This window comes from Lepidochelys kempii, chromosome 1, assembly GCF_965140265.1.
Source record: "Lepidochelys kempii isolate rLepKem1 chromosome 1, rLepKem1.hap2, whole genome shotgun sequence".
NCBI classification, from domain to species: Eukaryota; Metazoa; Chordata; order Testudines; family Cheloniidae; genus Lepidochelys; species Lepidochelys kempii.
The window spans coordinates 304,384,952-304,405,974 of record NC_133256.1 but is presented as its reverse complement, the minus strand read 5'-3'; the positions used below and the strand labels follow the sequence as shown (position 1 = coordinate 304,405,974).

The 21,023-nt window shown below is 42.6% G+C and overlaps 1 protein-coding gene across 7 annotated transcripts in view; it reads right to left on the bottom strand.

Moving 5' to 3' along the window:
* The window catches only part of MET (MET proto-oncogene, receptor tyrosine kinase), a 118,712-nt gene that overhangs the window by 10,155 nt on the left and 87,534 nt on the right, over positions 1 to 21,023 (bottom strand). For 6 of the 7 annotated variants that reach the window (XM_073328148.1, XM_073328150.1, XM_073328152.1 and 3 more), the window contains 6 exons: positions 16,778 to 16,996; positions 9,635 to 9,781; positions 6,384 to 6,540; positions 5,715 to 5,855; positions 3,120 to 3,350; positions 515 to 595 (listed from right to left, as the gene is read on the bottom strand). In XM_073328148.1, the coding sequence (XP_073184249.1) occupies positions 515 to 595; positions 3,120 to 3,350; positions 5,715 to 5,855; positions 6,384 to 6,540; positions 9,635 to 9,781; positions 16,778 to 16,996 (976 nt within the window). The remainder of the gene's footprint in view (positions 1 to 514; positions 596 to 3,119; positions 3,351 to 5,714; positions 5,856 to 6,383; positions 6,541 to 9,634; positions 9,782 to 16,777; positions 16,997 to 21,023) is intronic. The other variant, XM_073328149.1, reaches the window with a different exon arrangement.

Sequence of the window (21,023 nt, the reverse complement as noted above, 5' to 3'; positions counted from 1 at the left end):
GCTGTGTTATAGAACATATTCAATAATCCATCATCTGGATATATCGGTCTCTCTCAAATACTTTATTATTTTTTATTCCTCCCTTTTTATAGTCATTTTTTAAAAAAGTAATGCCTGAAGATAAAGCCAGGAATGAATCATTACTATACTATGTACAAACTTCCTTTTGCTGGTTTTCAATTTCATTTATAAAAACCAAACCTAAGCCAAGTTAATGGTGTGCAAAATGCTATTTGCCCTCCCCTAGCTCTTCTCCCTATGCCTGTGTTTGTATTTGGAGAAGATGTGAATGTTCTCCTTGACAAACAAATTTACAGAGCCAAATTTATCCCTTCTGTAGCTGAACTGAAAGCAGTGGAATTACCCCAGGGATGAATTAGGCTCATAGTAGTTGCAGTTGAAGTCAGTCTTTTATAGGTGAAAGTGGAACTCTACAGAGCAATTTGCTATTTTGGGTTACTCTGGCTGCCTTACGAGCTATGATGATATCTCACTATTAAAAAATGTAACTCACTGTTCAAGGACTTCACAGCACAATGAATTTTCCTGCCATCATTATCCAACAATGTCCCATGGTACACACACCCAAAATGCCCTGTGTGAAGAATGAGTAAGGTTAACCTCAATCTCAATAAGTAAGATTAGCTTTATATTACATTTTACTTTACTGACTAGCAATTATGCTATAACATAGTCATAATAGACTCTAATTTCAGACTGTTGCAATGTATACTTTATAACACATTAAGCAGCAAGTACATAAAGCTAAAGCTCTATTTCCAGCATAATTGATATTTCTTGATTTAGATGGAAAGAATAAATAAATGACTAAAGGCTAGCTCCACAACTGCCTAATATTCTTGCAATGACTATTTTAAAAAAACAATATTCCTTCTTTCCCCCCATACTCTGCTATTTGATGTATTCTGGAGGAGGGGACTGAATGGCTCAAGGGAATGATAAGGGGGAACAGAGCATTTCACCTGCAGTTCATGAGTTAAAAATCCAGTCAGTAGGGCATGATCAGAGGTCTCTGTGAAATAAGCTGGGCATCTTGCATCGGGTCAGATTCAAAGCTCTCCAAAGTCAATTGGAGTCTTCCCATTGACATCAATGGGCTTTGGAACATGACCCTAGTTTCCACATGGTGTGTCACCGAAAAATGATAATCACAATTTGCCTTCTTGCTGGCAGTCTCAGCAGAGAAATGAATAGGTGTGTAGAGTAGATTGAAATCCTCTCTCATCCCTGGAGAGGGGCTTTTGGGTTAAGGAAGGGGCAGTGTGGAGAAGCACCCCCAGTCACAGCCCATGCTAACCTGCTCTGTGGATCAACAGAGAACTTAGAGCTTCAGGGCTGTGCATTTTCTGAGAACACTTACTTATCACTATTAATATAAAAACAGATATTCTGGAGGATCCCAGTCAATGAGGTTGCATGTTCTTAAACAGATCTAACGATAGGGTTTGCCTGCCAACATCATGAATGCACATTCATTGGGCACAAGAGGTAAAAGATCATTTAAAGTTAATATTAACATTTGTAGTCACAGAGCTGAAGCAGTTTTTCAAGCATTAGCAGTGCAGAAAATAAGGCTGAGGAATTCTACTTAGGATCCAGAGTCACAAGTTCTGGGCAAATCCAAAAGCGGCTTTAGTCCTGCAAACTGGAATTGGCCAGGAGTCTGTTTTGCAAAAGCAACCAAAATTTCCCAATCTTGGAAACTGGGCACATTTTATGCAAACCCTCAAGTATGGGTCAGTTAAATTTTTCTGGTTTTGGCCCTTTTCTGGTTTTGGCCCCCTTAAAAAAGGGGATATAGTGAATGAAATGAAGTAGGGACATAGTAAATGAAATCAATGACATTTTCTGGCAGTTTTCCAATATTTAAAAAAATGAAGGGATTTTTTTATGTTTGTTTGGGGAAAAATAATGCCCTGCTCTTGCTATAGGAAACATAATCTATAACTAGGGTTGGCAGAATTCAATTTTTTTAAATAATTTCAACAGATATCAATATTTTATTTTTAAGCTTTTTTATTTTTATCAATTTTAATTTTCAGTTGTGGGAAATTATGGGGGCATCAGACAACAATTATTTAATGACAGACCTGGAGATTCAAAAAGTTAAAGCTATACAACCATTAAAACTCACATTGTCAATAGCCACATGTCAAAATATACAATGTAAACATCCATAAATCAAACTCTGTTAAGTTCTCAAGCAGCATTTTTCTTACTTTGCTCATCTGTAAATGTTGATTATTATCAGTAGAAATATTGTGAGGTACGGTGAAATCAACATTTACAAATTCAGAACCCAATCCTTCCCAGTCTAACTATAATGCACTGAGGGGGTACAGTGCCTGTTTATTTGATTTGTGACTATTTTCCTGCACCACAGAAATTGGACAAATGGTTTACAGCCAAGTTTCCATCATTGTTCACTGGTTTTCTACCCCTCAGTTTTTGTGTGTGCAACTGGAGACATTTTATGCCTGATTTTGAGAGGTGCTGAAAACCCCAAACTTTCACTTAAGTCACTCAGGTATATTGAAGTGCACAAAATTAGTGAACACCTCTAAATATATTGACCTTGGCATGGGGGTCAGGAAGAATGGGGGACCCTGGTGTGTGGGGGAAAGGAGGAGATGGGGTGGGTCAGGCACACAAAATCTCGGGCATTAAAGGGAAGAACTGGGGCATTGTTATAGGGGGAAGGGAGAATAAGGGGCACACAGAGCCCCTGGCATGGGGGGAAAGGGAGCAATGACGGGAGAGGGACATGGTAGACACAGAGCCCATGCCATGTGGCAGATGGTGGAATCGGGAGGATGAGACAGAGCCCCTGGCATGGGGGATAATGCAGGGAGTCCATGAAATAGAGGGGGATGGTGGGTAGCACACAGGGAGGTTGGGGTTGGGGTGCATATGGAGGGATGCAAGATGTCCCTGGAACAAGCAATGTGGTCAACCTATAAAAACAACAAAGTGTGCAAGTCTCTAGTTAAATGATTGCAGTATCTTTCAGTGATATGTAAGATGCTACCTTCAGAAAGGAATATGATGAATGGCTGTGCAAAAATGTTATTTAGCAAGATAAGAGTTGAAATACTTACCTCTTCCTATTATCTCACTAAAATGCACAATCAGGCTGTCAGCACCAATGACTACATGCTGAACTTCTTTGACCAGGTCTGGATTTAAGGCACTGATATCAATGTGGACATTAGTTTGCAGCAGTGGACTGGCTAAATCCGAGTCCCCACTAGACAGATTGGATGATAGGTCTGTGTGAGGATACTGTACTGGTCTGCATGAGCCATTCTGAGACAAATTTGGAAACTGATCTGCAAGTAATAACAGAAATTATTTTAATTCTTTTACGCTTCCTGCTGTGCTCAATGAAAGATCAAGAGGTGTATTTAACTGGAACTTGTGCAAAGTCAGTTATATTCAATCAGTCTAGAAGTTAGCCTGCTTTACAACATACTCCGTCACAAAAGGGAAAAGAAAAATATATGTAGCTGCCTTGCCAAGCTCATGTAAACTTCATCACCGAAGACAGAAATTTACTCTGGGCCCAGCCCAGCTTCTTTTGAAGTTAATGGCAAAACTGCCACTCACGTCAGAGGGAACAGTACCAGGCCCTTCCACTTCTAGCCAATGTAAAAAAAAAAGAAGTGTGTAGTATATTTAGACTATATAGCCATAGGAGTACAACTGAAAAAGAACACAGATGCAAGTAGGAAGTAGTAAAGGATGCAAAATACAAAACTTTGGGTTATTGTCAGATTGTAATTTGGTAGGCAACTTTAAATTGCATGACATTTCATTAAATTCCCAAATTGCCAGTGACAAGCTATATTTATCTAATGGTCAATATTCAACCAGGGAAATGCCTAAAGGTGAGTCATATCCTGTAGCTTCCAAAGATAATACAGTTCGTGTAACATGAAAAAAACCAACAATTTGTCAAGGGATTTTAAATTACAACAATTACAATGTTTCAGTTAAGCATAGTAAACGATTTGGGAATAGGTTAAATCAATATAACATTCACTTTTTTGGTATTGTTTCTTAAACATTTGTATAATAGAATCAAAGAGCCAAATTTTACTTTCAGTTACATATGGAATGACTCCAGCAGAGTCAATGAGCAGAATTTAGCCCACGGTCAGAGAAAACCCCTAACAGATGAGGCTATTTTATCAGAGAGAAAAAAGGAATTGGACATAGATATGTTACATGAAATTATAAAATGCAGATAGTGCTAAAATTTTTCATTAGATTCCAGATACTAACTTCATGCTGTTATGTTTAGAAACACAAATCCCTCGCATTTATGCTGCACAAGGAGGGAATATATCCAATTATCACTACGCAACTGAGGCGAGTCTTTCCAGTTTTGTAAAATAATGTTAATTGCTATTACCAATGTACCTCAAAGTTTTCCAGTGTTCTTTTCATTTTATTCCTTACAGTAACTGATATGCATATCAAAGGCATATTCAATATTAATTTAGTTCTTGTGATTTTCTTGGAATAAGCTGTAGCTTTCTTTTATGTCAAGAAGATGAAGAAGCCTTGTAGGAGAGTATGGCAAACACGTCCTGCACAGAGCGGGGTGAATAACTTATTTTTCAGTTTGCTGATAGTTCAAAAAAAAATTGGGGGAGGGGAAAAACCAGTTTGACCCAAACCAAATTAGAAAATTCTGAAAAATTTCGAAGTCAAAAAAGTCCACAAAAAATTATTTTCTAGTTGAACAAAGCATTTACTTTGACCCCTAATGGACTGTTTGGTGCCATTTCTGGACATTTTTTTAACATAAAAGCAAAGGAAATTAAGGGCTAGCTTCACCAAACAGCTGGAGGGGGAGGTGGTGGTACCTTTAGCTCAGTGGTTAAGGCACTCACCAAGGATGTGGGAGACCCACCTTCAGTTCCCCACTCTGCCTGATGTAGACCAGCAATCTGAACTTAGGTCTCCCACATCACAGGAGAGTGCCCTAGTTATTGTGGTCTGGCTTTCTCGATTTCTCCTGTATATCTCGCCTGGTGAATGCCCTAACCATCAGGCTAGTTTCCAGCCCAGTGACTTATTCAAGCATTTTGTACAAAGTGGAACAGCTTTGACAGGAGACACTGAGAAAGACCCACATAAGCAGACTTAATCATACAGCTTGATTTTTGAACCATCAGTTGAGTTGCAGTGTTGGGCAGTCAGAATATATGTAATTTCATTTTTAAGTGAGCATAACTGATGTAGGAGTCATTGAGACATACTTAATGTTACCCTTGCAGGCTCTTTCTGGAGTAGAATTGCACCTTTACCTGCTAGACCTACATAAACATATAAGAGTGAAAAAATCATAAATCCACAGCTCCTCATTAAGGTTTGGAATATGGTACTTTTTTCTTTAATTTTTTTACACTGATTTTACAATGTGTTCACTAATCTCATCTCTTTTTGCCACTCAGACTATTTTATAGTAAAAATTAAAAAAAACCCCTCAGTTTAACATGGTGAAAGACCCCTGAAGTCTACTTTCTATAAAAAACCAGGTGAAGGTCCCTAACAAAAGACAGACAGGTCTGATGAAAAATTGAGCAATAAGATATAGTTCAAAACAGGTGGTCATATGAAGATAGCTGAAAAACAAGAAAGTTAAAATATGGCAATGTCTGCTCAGATTAACAACAGAGACGCACCTTCTAGCAACGTTGATCTGTAGTCTACAGAGTCACTAGAAACCATTTCTGTAGTTGGACTTACGCTCCTTGCGCTCACAAGCCTATCCAAATGAGGAGTGTGCACTCTTCCATCATAACGAACTAAATCACTACCCAGATCTGAAAGGGGGTTTGAAAGAAACAGTGTCAAACATTCATGTTTTTGGCTGTGCTGAGAAGGGGGGCCACCAGGGAAATTCAGGGAAATGTGCTGTCCTGAGCCTCAACAAAAGTTAGGGCCGCTTGGGGGCTGCTTTAATTTATACCAGCTGGTTTTCGTCTCCCACAAGGGGACCCCACAACAGTTGAGTATAGATGAAGTACAGTTCACTCCAGCCATGCCCTCTTCCTGCCCCTTATGCCAAGACTGACGGGGAGAGGAATGGCTAGGGTTCTGCCCCACTTGAGAGCTCCCCGACCTCAGGGAAATTGTCAGCTGGCCAGATCTGCTCTCTGGCCCTTCACACAACCCTGGCACCAAAAAGGCGTTGAAATGCAACTGAAGATTGGGCCTATATTTTGCAATTTCTACTGGCAGGGTATATGAGAAGGATATTACATTACATGTAGGCAGTGCATAAAATAGTTTAAGCTTTAATAGAACCCACATATTTTTTAAATTACTTCAAGAAGTTAGCAATGATGCACCTTTAATTTGTTTTTTCTTCTTCATCCATAGAACACCCCCCAACAACAATAAAAATAACACTGAGGTTGAGACAACTCCAGCAATCAGTCCTGTGAAATTCTGATCTTGCAGAATCATCACTTTCCCAATAAGCGTTGAAAAAACTTCTTGCTTCCACTAACAGAAATAAAGAAAAAGATATTGTAATACTGTGAAGATTTAAAATAAAAAATCCACCAAAAATATAGAATACATATTAGCGCTGAAATAGTGAGTCTGAAATACCCTTTATGGGCTAAATCCTGGCCTGAAAGGCTCCACCATGGAGAGAAGTTTGGAGTAATAAATTTACACTGGTGGAAATGAAATTGGAATCTGGTCCTCTGTGGTTCATCACATCCTTTCAAGAAGCCAAGTAGCCATCACACCCACAAAATGATATTATACACATGAAACTCAGCATTTGCACACACAGACAATTACTTTGTTCTTTGCATTATGTAGCACATAGGAGCTGCATGCCTGGACCAGAACCCCTTTGTGATAGGTATAGGCAGCAGGTGAATGTCCCCTTTGGGGAGGCTAGCCCCCAGCCCCGCCCCTTCTGCCCGAGACCCTGCCCTTGCCTGCTAGAGCCCCGAGCCACCCCCCTGCAGCTGGAGGAGCCCCGACCCCGCCCTGTGGCTGGAGGAGCCCCAGCCCATCTGTCTCAGCCATGCCAGTGGGCCCAAGCACTGGGCCACCAGTGGGCCTGAGCACGAGGCTGCTGGCTTGTCCGAGCACTGGGCCACTGGCCGGACAGAGCTGCCCTGGGCCACTGGCCACAGCAGAGCCAGCAGTGGCTTCAGGGGAGAGGGGGAGTGAGGGCAGGGCCTTGGGGCAGAGCATAGGTGGAGCCAGAGGCCTGGGTTAGGGGAGACTTAGCCTTCGCTGGCCTATGATACCTGCCGCCCATGGTGATAGGCGCTGCACAAACACAGAACAAAGACGACAGTCATAGAATCATAGAATATCAGGGTTGGAAGGGACCTCAGGAGGTCATCTAGTCCAACCCCCTGCTCAAAGCAGGACCAATCCCCAATTTTTGCCCCAGATCCTTAAATGGCCCCCTCAAGGATTGAACTCACAACCCTGGGTTTAGCAGGCCAACGCTCAAACCACTGAGCTATCCCTCCCAGCTCTGAAGTGCTTACAGTCTAAATGGCCATTTTGTGTTAATCACCTTTTACTCAAATTGCACTGGCAAAAGTGGGGGTTTATAGGAAAAAACCTGTAATTGATTTTAAAACAGCCCTAGTACATGTCCTTCTGGCTGAAATATGCTGCAGTTCCTGTAGCACAGTTCCCAACGTCATGTGATTCTATCCTTGACAATTTTTAGCTAGTCAACAAGTTTTAAAAAAACAAGCAAACAAACACTGACCAGCTACCAGGGCAAAATTATTTTAGGACACATGGCACTATCTCAGTCAACTGGAATGCATTTGGCAATCCTTCGTCTTTCTTGTGTGGAAGTCAGTCCTTTGGGTACTGTAATGAAGGATTAGTCCATCAAAAGTGCAAAATGTCTTCTTTGCTGGGCAGACAGCAATTTCCAAGACTTTTTGCCAGTAAACAAGTACACAACATGATTAACCCCTTCACTACTGACCTCTTTGCTTCCACATGTAGAATGTGCCACACCTGTGGTTGTTAGGAGTCAAAGGGTTACGGAAATAGGACATAATAGAACTGATTAAATAAGTTACATAACCAACGACATAAATGTAAAAGTGTGTGTGTATTTAATATCATATATACATAGATAAAATATGAGAGACATGGCATTTTCAATCTTCTATGAAAATGTATTTGCCAAAGGGAAAGCATAAGGAGAACATCTGATGTCATAGTTTGCCAGCTCTATATCCAAGAATTAGTGCCTGTGCTTTTAACAAAAATTGTCTAATATAATTATTTTATTTGTACTGAGGTAGAGCTTAAGAGGCAAGTCATGGACCAGGACCACATTGTGAAAGGTGCTGTACGAACAAACGACAAGCAAACAATCCTTACCCCAAAGAGCTTACCATCTAAATCAGTGGTCCCCAAACTGCAGGGCGCACCAAGGAACATTAAGAGGGGTGTGACAGGGCTTGGGCCAGCCCCCACAGAAAGTGTGGAGGGAGCCTCCCAGCTTCAGTCCGGCTCCAGCCCCAGCCTCGCCCCCAGCAGAGGCCCTGGTTTGGCTCCTGGCATTGACCGAAGCTTGGTTCTGGCCTTGACCCCTGACTGTGGCCCCCAGCCCTGGCCCCACTCCCGCCTGTGGCTCTCGCTCCCAGCTGTGGCTCTGGGTGTGGTCTCAGACCTGCTCCTGGCAGGGCACAGACAAATTACATTATGGGTAAGTGGGGACCATGACATAGAAAGTTTGGGGACCACCAAACTAAATGAAAGTCATACTGTAGGTTTCGATCCTATTCACTCTAAAGTCATTGTTGATTTCAGTGGAGCAGGACAAGGCCCATAATGTATAAGCTGCATAGTTTAAAGGAACATCATTTGTGATTTTTGTCTTTTCTCAACAATTTTCTCAACAATTTTGAAAGATACTTGTAATGCCATATGAATCAACACAGGGTCAAATCCTGGCCTTATTTTAATCAATGGCAACACTATCAGTAACTCAGTAGGACCAGGTTTTGGTTCATAGAGGGTGAAGGACCTGGGTTCAAGTACTTGTCCTAAATATCTGGATTTTATCAAACTAATAAAACTGAATTGTTGTAGGTGGAGAACAGGTTATTTCATGCTTTTTCTACACAAAGTGCCTGATCCCATTGACTCCAAGGAAGGCCTGCAGGATCAGGACCAAAACTGTTGCCTCATGGTTTCCACCTGCTTCCCTGTCTATCTGTCCACATCCACCTGTTGTCTCTTGTCTTACAATTTGATTGTAATCTCTTTGGCGGCAAGGACCGTTTTTTGTTGTTTGTCTGTACAGCACCTAATACAATGGAGTCCTGGTCCATGACTGGGGCTCCTAAGTGCTACCACAATACAGATAATAATCACGTTTCTCATAAAAGAATTCACATTTTTCTGAAGAAAGCTGGAACTTAGAAATAATAAGACCTACACACACACACACACACACACACACAAAAGGGAAAGTTCATGAACTGAAACCACTACCAACATGAGGATTAGATTTGCATTTTAAGTTTGCAGGCACCATAATTCCAGTGGGATCGTTATTAGCTACATCATATATGGAGCGAGGGTATCCCACCTCTATATTTAGCTCACTGTGCAATTTCAGCAGATCTCTGGGAATCATACAGAAAACTGATTCAGACTGTAAGTAGATGTTCTCACAACTTCTATTTCCAACTTTTAGCACTTCGCCTTTAATAGCTTCTGAATCAATGTAATTTCCCTACAAAAAATTTAAAAAATATTACATTAACAATCATTTAATATAATTCTTAAGGAGATGCTCTACTATTGACTCAGAAAATGTTATTTTATGGTGGCAAAAGCAACAATTATGAAATCAAACAAAATACTACACAATTGGTCTTCTATGGCCCAGCCAATGTACATGTTTAATTTCTGTTAATGTAAATGGCAATTTGGCAGAAAAACAAAAAGGGAAGTAAAATGTTTAAGGCCAAACTCTGTTCTCAGTTACACTCATGCAACCCACATGATTTCTAAAAATGTAAACATCCAAGGAACATATTCTGCTGGGTTTTTTTAACTGTCTCACATTTTTGCATAATTCACATGAGAAAGGAAGCATTATATAGCCATGTTTACACAAAACTGGCATTCTGTTATCCACTACATTGTAGGCATCTCAAACATTTTGTTTTGCAAATGGCGAGGGGAGATACATTATATTTACAAAGGGAGTGAAACTTGAGAGCGAATTGCTCTCATAGAATTGGGCAAATAGTAGGACCATCCTATTTTGGCTGGGACAGACCCCTTTTTAAGTCCTATCCCGGATGTCCCGACTTTTGTTGGCAAAACTAGGCATTTGCTGATGATCAGTTGGCAAGAGCAAATGGGACAAATGCCTGGTTTTGCCAAAAAAGTAGGGTGCACCTCCCTAGGGAGAGTGCAGAGGAACAGTCGGGGGGCATGTGGTGACACCAGGGGGCAAGGCTCAAGCTATCAGCCCCAGCCCCAGGTGGCAGGGCTTGGGCGAGCAGTGACGTTCTGGCAGTTCAGGCCAGCGCCATGCAGGGGGAGAGGGCTTGGGCCAGCTCCATGCAGGATGGGTGAGGTCTCGGGCCAGCCTCTTGTGGTATCCTGTTTTCACTTTCGGAAATATGGTCACCCCAGTAAATTGGATAAAAAGAAACATGTTCTACAAGCCAAAGATGAGCATTTACCAGTAAAAATGACAGCATTAAAAGGACCCCATTCTGCACTCCTTACCCAGGAAAACTGCCCTTGACTATATCCAGAGTAAGATGAATAATCATTATTATTGCTACTTGTATCATGTTAGTGCCCAAAGGCCCTGCTCAGGATTAAGGAGGGTGGCCACTCATGCATCCCCAGAATACTGAACATTCGGGTACTTCCGGGAATAGCATGGACCTGCCCCCGGCTGTGAGACTCCACCCCGCCAGTGTGACCTTGCACGCACAGTGCGTACAAGGTCACAATGGTGGGGGAAGAGCAGTGCATTCTTCAAAATGGTGTCCCTGTGATAGTGTGCTGGGCAACAGCAGCTGTACTGCTGTATCAACAATTAAATTGCCCTGGAGTGAACCTATGGGGCAAAGCTGTGCCCAGTTGATAGATTGGGGATGGGCAGGAGAGTGCTGCAAGGCTAATTAGCCCAGAAGGTAGAAGGGCACAGGAAGGAAGTGCCCATGGGGGAAGAAAGACTGGTAGCATTTTCAGGATCAGAGCCAAGAGAGATCTCTCAGGTGGAAGATACCTTGTAAGGAGCTAAGGAGAGTAAGCTATTGTAAATACAGAGCTGTGCAAATTTGTAAGGGTGGTGGGGAGAACACTAAATAAATTGCAAAGGTGTTTGACCAGAAGAAAGCCTCTGAGTGGTTTGTGGCTAGAAAAGAGACAGGATCAGGACTCCGTCCTGTCATAGTCCCCCAGCCATGATAGCAAACATAACCACTGCCGTTTTTGTCTCTGTACCGACAGGGAAAAAACATTTAAAACAGGGCTGTCCAACTTAAATCCTGTCTAGGATTAGTGCCCCCTTGGTGGTGGGCAGCATACAATATTTAAGAAGATACAACTCCTGCCATGAAGACCTTTCAATCTAATTTGAGACAAAACACAAAGAGTAATTTTAACAAACAATCAGAGGGAAGTGGGGCAGGCAGGCTGAGGGTAACAGTAATAAGAACACACTTTACATTGGCTAGCTATGGATTTATTATTAATTATTATTATTTTCCCTAAGAAAGGAGCGCTGAAGAACACTGCAATGAATTCCATGGGAGCAGATCCCTGTACCCATGCATAGCAGATCATAATAAATATACGATACATTTGTAGGATTAAATTCTAAGATCCTTAATCAAGCCTCTTATTCAATGGCAATTCTGCTCAGTTAAGGACCACAGAATGTGTCACATATTTAAGGATAGATGGGAGTGCCTATTGATTACTACCGGCGTAGGAGAATAAGATTCCCTTTCATATTAGTTCTTTTGTTTTTTTTAAAAAATCTGTTACCCATCCCCACCCTGTTTTTAATAGTTGATGCCTCTTCAAGCCAGACGGGGCAGTTAGTTACTACTTGGAATAGCCATCACAGACCAACTACATATACCATTTGCTCCCACATCTATGAGTATCTGAAGCATGTTGAACAGTACTGAAGGATTAGAATGGTCCTACAGATCATAAGTAGGAATAATGGAATGCAATTTAAGAATGGAAGATGCAGGCTTAATGTCAGAATAATTCCGAATGGGAAGATTCTAGACTGTAACAATCTGCTAAAGGACATAGAAGGAGATAGATCAATAGAGTCATTTAAAAATGGACTGGACAAGCTTCTTAATGTAATGGGGACTACAAACTCCATACTACGCATAGACAGAGGCGGGAGGAGAGTCTCTCTGGTTTACAAACAAGCGGCTTGATCACACCCTGACATAGCTGCCAGAACTACCAATCCTGGAGGCAGGCACCCACAACTACAACCAATAGAGAAAACAAGATCTGCTATGAAGGGGAGAGCACAGAGAAGGAAAGGGGAGGCAGAAAGGCCTGAGCTAGCAAAGGGGTGACAGCTCTACACCAGGCTGCCTCCAAGAAAACAGCCAGGAGACTGAAGGAGACTGCAAGCCCTAAAATTGAAGGGCTGATGGACTTAATTGGATGTGAAGATCCAGGAACTGACCTGATTGAGACCAAGCTCAGAAGAGTCAGTCAGAAGAAGCTGAGACCCCGAAAAAGACCACACCAAGAGGCAGTGACACTTAAGATTACCCCACAGGGAACATCCTACACTGGACTGGGAATGGACAAAGAGGCTTAATAGATCACTTCTATCTTTGATTTCCAGGGCAGACGTGTCAAGTTTGATTGTTTGACATAAAATTGTGATGGTCCCAATATTTTCCATGGCCAGAATGAGTTCTGTTTAGAAATCAAGTCCTGCTATATATAAGTAATACTTGTAGTCTGTCTCTGGTTTGGTATGTGTGTATGAGCTCTGATCAGGCAAAGCCTTGGGCCTGTTGCTCAGTCTCTGCTTAGAAATTGAATGGAAATGGGGATTGAAGCTGATATAAAACTGCAGTAAGAGCATGAGAGGAATCCGTGTTGGTGGTGAGGACAGTGGACTCAGACAATACTCTGGAATCTGGGGGACTGGCCCTACAGAGATACAACTGGAGTCAATTGAAACTACCTTTGGCCCAGTTCTCTGTCCCATTTACACAGTTAATTGAATTGTCTAGTTCTTTAAGCTGATGAACTCCTGTAGAACAGCTGCTCCAGAGAGTGTAGTGCACTTGTGCACAATCTTGTAGGGGCTCAGATGTAGCAGCACTTAATTAAATAGCCTGCCTCTGACTCAGGACAGCACTGATGGGCATTTTCAAGAGAATCTTAAGTAATGATCACATGCAGAGCTAAGGCAAGTTAAAGTGTCTCACTGATAATTCTGACCTAGAACTGCTATGGAGTCGGTTGCAGCTGTTTCTTCTACTTCTGTGTATTTGCCTGTCACTTCCTACATGCTGGGACAAGCTGCTGACCTGATCTGATAGGCTGTTAAAATTCCTTGTTGCCCTGCTTGCCCGGCATGTCCAACCGAGGCTTAAAACAAACATTGGTCTGTACCTGTGGCTTCCTTGTGAATGCCACTGGACTGCAGTTATGTACTATGATAATGGATGACAGAAATACCCAAGAATAGACAGATATTGCATTTGGGAGGCTGGAAGATGAAAACATGTATAATTAGCCTATACATATGATACGGAGCAATTTGTTGAGTAGTGCCAGAGAAGGAATTCAACAAAAGGAGCCGGCCATGTGGACAAATCATCCATTCCTTCTGCAGTCTGGTGATGTTCACAAGCAAACTTGGACAGGAGGTCATTTTTCATTTACAGCTAGGATGCACTGGGCAGTCAGCAGGCCCAAAGTTCATAAGAACGGGTCACTGACTTCTTTTGGCTGGCAATAAGTAATTACATTTTCTTATCCAGACTGAGTTTTTGGTTGTCCTAGATTGACAGACAATAAGATTTATCCTAACTTGTGTGCTTTGCAAGTTGACAGGAGATGGGAGCGTTTCAGAAGCAGTGTGCTCAGCTCATTGGGTGGGAACTGACCAAGAGAGTGCCTCATGTCACTCTACCATGACCCTTCTGACCAGCCTATGAGTAGCACTGATAGACTTCAAAGAGAGTCATATACCTGGCAAAGGAAGATGGCTGTGATGAGGGACCTAGACACAGAGTGTAATATGGAGTTTTGGAAGTCCTCCACTGAAGACAAAAAACATCTGGCACTCCAGGAATACAATGCCCAGATGGACAAAGTCCTAGATAAAGCAATTGAATAAGTATAGTTTTTCTGAGCAATATGTTCTTATAAAACATCTTGTGTTCATCAAGGGAAACCAGAGAGAACCTTTCAGTCAGTATCCAGTCATTTGTTGGAAGCTAAATGTGTCACACTAGATTAATCCGACTGAAAAACTCGTGATAAAAGCTCTCCCCACTTCTAAAACTAATTAAGAAAAAGATAAAAGAACTTTGGTTTGGTAGAACAGTTTGCTCACTGAAGCAAGCTGCCATTTAATTTCATGCTGTGGTTGCTTAATTATTGCTCAAAATAAGACCATGAGGCATGTAAACTTACGTGTGTGTGATTTTATCTGTGTGTCAGGGGCGAGGGGAAAGTGTTGCCAGTACGGCTTATAATGATCTTTTGGCTCCTGAACATAAATTCTAAAGTCGCCTCAGTGTTTAGATGGAAGCATCCCACTATAACTAATTTTATTTGGAGGAAGATGTTAAATTGCCTCCTGCTCATGCTTTATTCTAGGAGACCAGCTTCAACTAACATCATTCTTTAGTTGGTTGCCAGGAAATCATCCGGGCATTGGGCTTCAGAAGGCAGCTGCTTACGGCACCATGACAAGGTAAACCAACAGAGCTGAAGTGTCATTGCGGTCACCCTCCAATAAGCCAGTCCTAAACCAAACTCCTCAACCTCATGACTGCTTCCAACGAAGCATAAACAGGACACCCTCTTGGAGGAGGAAATGGTAAATATAGTTGTTGGGACTAAGCTAGGTGGGCAAAAGAAAGCATGGAGTGAATGGGGAAGCACCAAATCCCACATCTTCACCTATGGGAGCAGCCTGTCCCCCACGCAGTGAGTGTGCAAGACCAGGAGTGCAATGGCAATGCTATGTTGCCACTGCATGAAGAAGCTGGGTAGAGAGAGAGATTCCATGCTCTCTCTGTACGCTGCATAGCTGAATGCTGTAGAGGGTCTCTCCAGCTGAAGGAGAGAGGATTGTGTGGGCAGGGGTTCCAGGTGAGGCTGGTTGGGAAAATGGCAATGAAAAGCTCTTTTGTCAGAATTTGCTGATTAGTCAAAATCGAAATGTTTTGTGGACATGGTTGAATTTTGTTGAAGATCCAATGGAACCCAGGCATGGGTCTGACAGAATCCTGCCTGATTTCCTGGCAGCTTGCTCACCTGATTCCTTGGCAGCCTACTTGCTGGACTGTCGCGGAGTCAGGGACCCCAGGTCTTCCAGGATTCATGGCTCCAGGACAGTCTGGCAGGTGGGCTGCCTCACAGCTCAGCCCAACCTCCGTTTTGTGGAGAATTTTGAAATTTTTGGTTTTCATTCTGAATCACAATGAAATCAGATTTTGCTCTATCGAAATCCTCTGCACAGTGGAATTTCCTTTCTTTGCCCAGCTCTAGTTCCAAGCACGCAGCCTGGGCTGTGTCTGCTAGTACACCCACACCCTGCATTAACCCTATATGCTGGGTTGGGACTAAGAATGCCATGCCTCAGTGCACACAGCCTGATTACTCAGAACATGCACTCAGTATTGAGTTTGCACCCTTCATAAATTCATAAATTTTAAGGCCATAAGGGACCATTAAGATCATCTTGTTAGACCTCCTGCATCACATAGGCCATAGAATTTCACCCAGTAATTCCTGCATCCAAGATCTAGAATGCCAGTGCTGCTAAGGCAGTTCCATTTTCCTCCAGAGGAAAGGTCACAAAACCATAGAGGAGAAATAGATGAGTCTACAGACCAACCATTTCAAATTCTGAGCTAGATCTTTACTCCTGCTAATTCTTAATTGTGCAGCTGAAGATTCCCCAAGTGTTCCTGAGCTCACGGTGGGAAGGAGATATTGCTGGAGTATGCTGTGCTCTGGATTATCCATTCTGTTATAACAGCTTGTAATAGGCTGTTAAAAGCTGGTGAAATTTAGAACAGTCCCGAGGCTGCTCTTACTTGAACTGGGGCTGAATTAGCCCCTGGGTCCCTGGAGGACCAGGAAAGTCACCTTTGCATTCCCACCCGGTGTGCCAAGTGTACCCCTGGCATATTTGTGAAATCAGCTCTTTATAGTTCATGACAACTGGGACTTCAGAAGAATGTGGTACAAGGAGAAAACAATGCTCTCAAGATATTCCCTGCTGAAAAATTCCCTACATTTTTCTGCAGAGATCCTTTAGATCTTTTCTCCAAACAGTCATTACACATCAGCCCCCTACTACACATAAGTATTATGACAAATAGTTTGTGTTTTAGTACCTATTTGCTGGTGTAAGCTGCAATATTATTACAGAATATTGTTTACTGAATAGTGTTTCAGTTTATCTGCATAGAGTCTAGTAGATCAAAGCCAATGATTTAAAAGACCATTAAACATTTCTTACCTTAATTTCCAGTATATTATGATTGCCCCTTGAGATCACCACTGGCTTTTCAAAAGGTTTAAATACAGGATTATTCACATAATCAAAATCAAAGTATTGGTTGCTGACTCCATCAAAAATGAAAAACACTTTTGTTGCAAAAGGTAGTTGCAGATTAAAGGATTTCAGTGAAGGAGTTGTGCAACAGATTATCTCTGTGTTAGAACGATGGTTACATGTCTGTAATAAGAAAGGGGTACAGAATAGAGAGATGCATTTAATATACTGGAGGTGCATAAACATTTTCAAATACCATACAAATACTTACATTAAAATATATTCTTCAATTGCCAACTCTTTTCAAATAAAGTTTATAAAAGCTGCAGAGCAGTAGGTATCTTGCTATAAAAAAAATCAAATCATGCATCTTATGCAGCATTTTTCTTAGATCTGAGTGATCAGTGCAAAAACTTCACTTTGATAGCATTTGCACACTTTTGAGGAAGTATATTAGCAAACATATTTCCTAGCATCAGTGTGCACATTTTAGGCGAATATTTTGCAGATAATTAATGGAAAGTAAATCTCAAAGCCAAGGATCATCAGTATATTATGTTCTGGCTGCTTTGTTACTGCTCCAGTGACACAACTCAGCCAAAACCCAAAATAACCAGTGTCTGTCAGAGGGCCTCCCATGTGGAGATCTGCTGGAGTGCCTTTATACTGCCAAAGTGACATGAAGTGACCAGAACATGGCTGCCAAAAATGCTATGAGAATCTGTGCCAAAAATTCTCTAATTTTCTTTTAAAATTATATAGTTAAGACTCCAGTCCTGCAACATACAATGCTCAGGTGGACTAATGTGCCCATGCAGAGCACCACTGCAGTCTGCCCGTGTGTTGTATGCTACAGGATCCGTTTCAACCTGTATTTCCTGACAGCAGCTGAGACAAAATGATCCCAGGATGAGCTTTTGAAGGGCTGTGTCTTTGGTTATACCTTTTAACAAAAATGGTTAGAGAGGATGGTAGAGCTGCCACTGGAGATGGTCAGGAATATTTTGACAAAAGCTTTTTTCATTGGAACACGTTGATTCATTGGGAAGGTTTCTCAGGTCTAGGATGGAATTTTCTAGTCAGAAAGAGAAAGAGAGAGCTCCCACCCCATGATAGCTCGCAGGTTCAGAGCAGACTTGAACCTGGGTCTGGGTGAGTGCCCTAACCATTGACTTAGTGGCTATTCTGGGGTGGGTCTTTCTCTCAAATATTTTTTGAAAGGTCGCAATTTCTTTCCAATGAGGGATGAAAACAAATTCTGAAATCTCATTTTCCACCCCCACCAATGTCTCTCTTCATCTCCATTCCTCTACTGTGCACCTCAATTGGGTGTAAACAGGAGTCAGCTAAGCCAAGGGTAGGAAATACATGAATACCAAAAGCACAGCACTTAATATTTATTTCAATATTCACCTTAACAAAATACTTGGTATTTTGCAGTGGCAGTTGCTGCCAAAATAGGTGGCGCTTCCTCTGACACGTTAACCAGATTTTCAAACGAGGACACTGGTGGTGGATGTCACAGGAGGGGGTTTGGTGGAGGATGAAGGAGGTTGATTGGAAAAGAGAAAGAAAGGAGCCCTCTCTTCCCCTACTTTGCATCCTCCTCATTTCAGAATGAAAACATAGGGCACATTACAGTATAGGGCAGGGCACAGAGAAAGGAGTATTTGTCTCTGCGGGACTGCTTGTACTCTTGCCTTCCTGCTCCGTACTGTATACCACTGGCTCATCTACATTCACCAGTTCCCTCATTCCCAACCCCTACTCCTTCCATTCTCCCACCTCAGCGCTGCCAAACCTTCCCCCTCAATTCCCTCCCAGCAACCGAACTCACTTCTTAGAAATCTTCTCCTTCTCCTTCCCCTAAACCCTCATCCTGGGCAATGCCCGGCTATGCACACAAAACCCCTCCCATTTGATCATGACTCAAAACAACCCCCCATCAGAAAATCCCCTCTATCCCATAGGGTTGCCAACTTTCTAATCCCTGAAAACTGAACACCCTGACCGCCCCTTCCCCCGAGGCCCTGTTCCCCCCCCCCCCCCCCCCCGATCCCCTGGGACTCACCTGCCACCTGCAGAGCCAGGCTGGGAGGAGCTGATACAGAGCCTGCCCAATCAGGGCACAACAGGGCACGGCAGGCATCAGTCCCCAAAGCGAGGGGCTTGGGTGGGGAAATCAGGGCACAGCAGGGTGGGGGGCTCTGTCCCTGGAGCGAGGGGCTGGGGAAATTGGGGCACAGCAGGGCAGAGGGATCCCCAGAGCAAGGGGCTGGGGAAATCGGGGCACAGTGGGGTGGGGGGCAGACAGGTTACCCACCTCGATGGCACTGGTACCTACTTTGGAGCCCAGTCTGGGAGACAGCCAGTACTCTCCATCAGGCTGTGGGGTGGGAAAAGCAGCACCTGCTAAGCAAAGCCACTTCTCCAGGCTCCAGCAGCCGCTGCTGCTCTTCCCACCCCCACCCCTCAGTAGCCGAGGCCAGTTACTGCAGGTAACTTTTAGTGTCTGGTCAGATGTGCTGACCAGATCTTGCCAGTTTTCCTTTTCGACCAGACATTCTGGTCAAAAACTGGACACCTGGAAACTCTACTGTCTCACATAGCACCCCCTCAGTTCAGAGCCCCCAGTTTTTGCTTGGCCTAGTCAAGAGGCAGAGGAAGCAAGGAAGGCCTATATCTACAGTAAACATATCTAGGGGGCATAGTGACTGTCCCTGAGGCTCTAATAGGAGTCCGTCCTACAGAAGCCTGTATTCTCTACTTTGAGTCCATTCCCTCTGCTGCCTGCAGCTTATATGCAGATGGGGTTACTTCAGCTCCGCAAGAAGTCCCCCAAGGTAAGCAAGTGCACTGCACCCTCCAGCACAACAGCCACTTCTTAGAGACTATACTTGTCTGTAGCATGGCTGACAGTTGGGACATTAATGATGGTTCTTAGCACTACCAGCTAGGGTGAGCAGATGTTCTGATTTTATAGGGAGAGTCCTGTTATTCAGGGCTTTGTCTTATATAGGTGCCTATTACCCCCCTACTCCAACTTTTCACACTTGCTATCTGGTCACCCTACAGCTGCCCCTAGTGTTCTGTACTCTAACACCCCCACCCAAATCCTTAGAAAACCAATATACTGTTGAATAACTCTGCATACATAAATAGAGCCAAAATACTCCTTTTTAGTTATATTGGTTCTCATTATAAAATCCAGTCTGAATGTTGCCTTGAAATAATTTCCATTTGTTTCTTTCATACCAAGTTAATGCAGTACAATTTCGCTCTGTATCAAATTAGTATAATAATGGTTAAAGCTATTTACTCACATTAGCTTGGGATTAAATTATTTGTCTCTAGATCAGCACTTTTTCTTATCACCACAGTAATTCATGTTTTCATACCTAAAAGTGTGAAATCTTAGCCCTGCCAACATTTTTCCAAGAATCTGGAAAGGAACACTGGAGTTTTAAATCTGTACTACAAGTTTTACTTAGCTACGGACTATGGGCCCAGTTCTGCTCTCAGTTAAATGGTTGCAGCTCTCACTGAAGATAATGGGAATTGCACCCATGTAACTAAGAGCTATTTGGTTTTATGGACCATACTCTGCCTTCAGATATACCTACACATTCCTGTTGACACCAGCGTGATCTCTGGGGTGCAACAGAAGGTGTAGAATCAAGCACCATAATTTTATAGTACAACTAAACTATGTTCTTTTCTATATTTCAGTTGCATTTGTTACTTGGCTCCCTGGTCACAAGGTGATCTACTGCTGTTGGCATGAAAACTGTATTTTAACTGACAGTATAACACTTATTGAACTTCAGTTCTGCAGTGAAAAACCCCAATTTCTCTAGTAGTTACAGGTTTCTTTGATTTTTTTAAAGAACTATCCTGGTGTCCTTCTGAAAAACCAACAGGTGGCAGAAATGTCCCAGAGAGCTGCTCAGAATTTAACAGAATACATTTTAAATTCCCCCTTTTTTTTGACCAGCGTTGGTCCCAGTGTTGCTATATTGCCAGTTTTCCTGTGCATGGAGATCTGAGTTTTAAATCCTGCTCAGAACCCCTTCTTTCTGGTTTATGGAACAGTCTAAGGCAGAGCAGAATTTCAAAACTAAATTTGTGCCCATGCTGTAGGGAGAAAGGAGATAGCTTTTCTTACTGTTAAGACAATCTGGGATGCTGAAGATTAATGTGAACACACGTA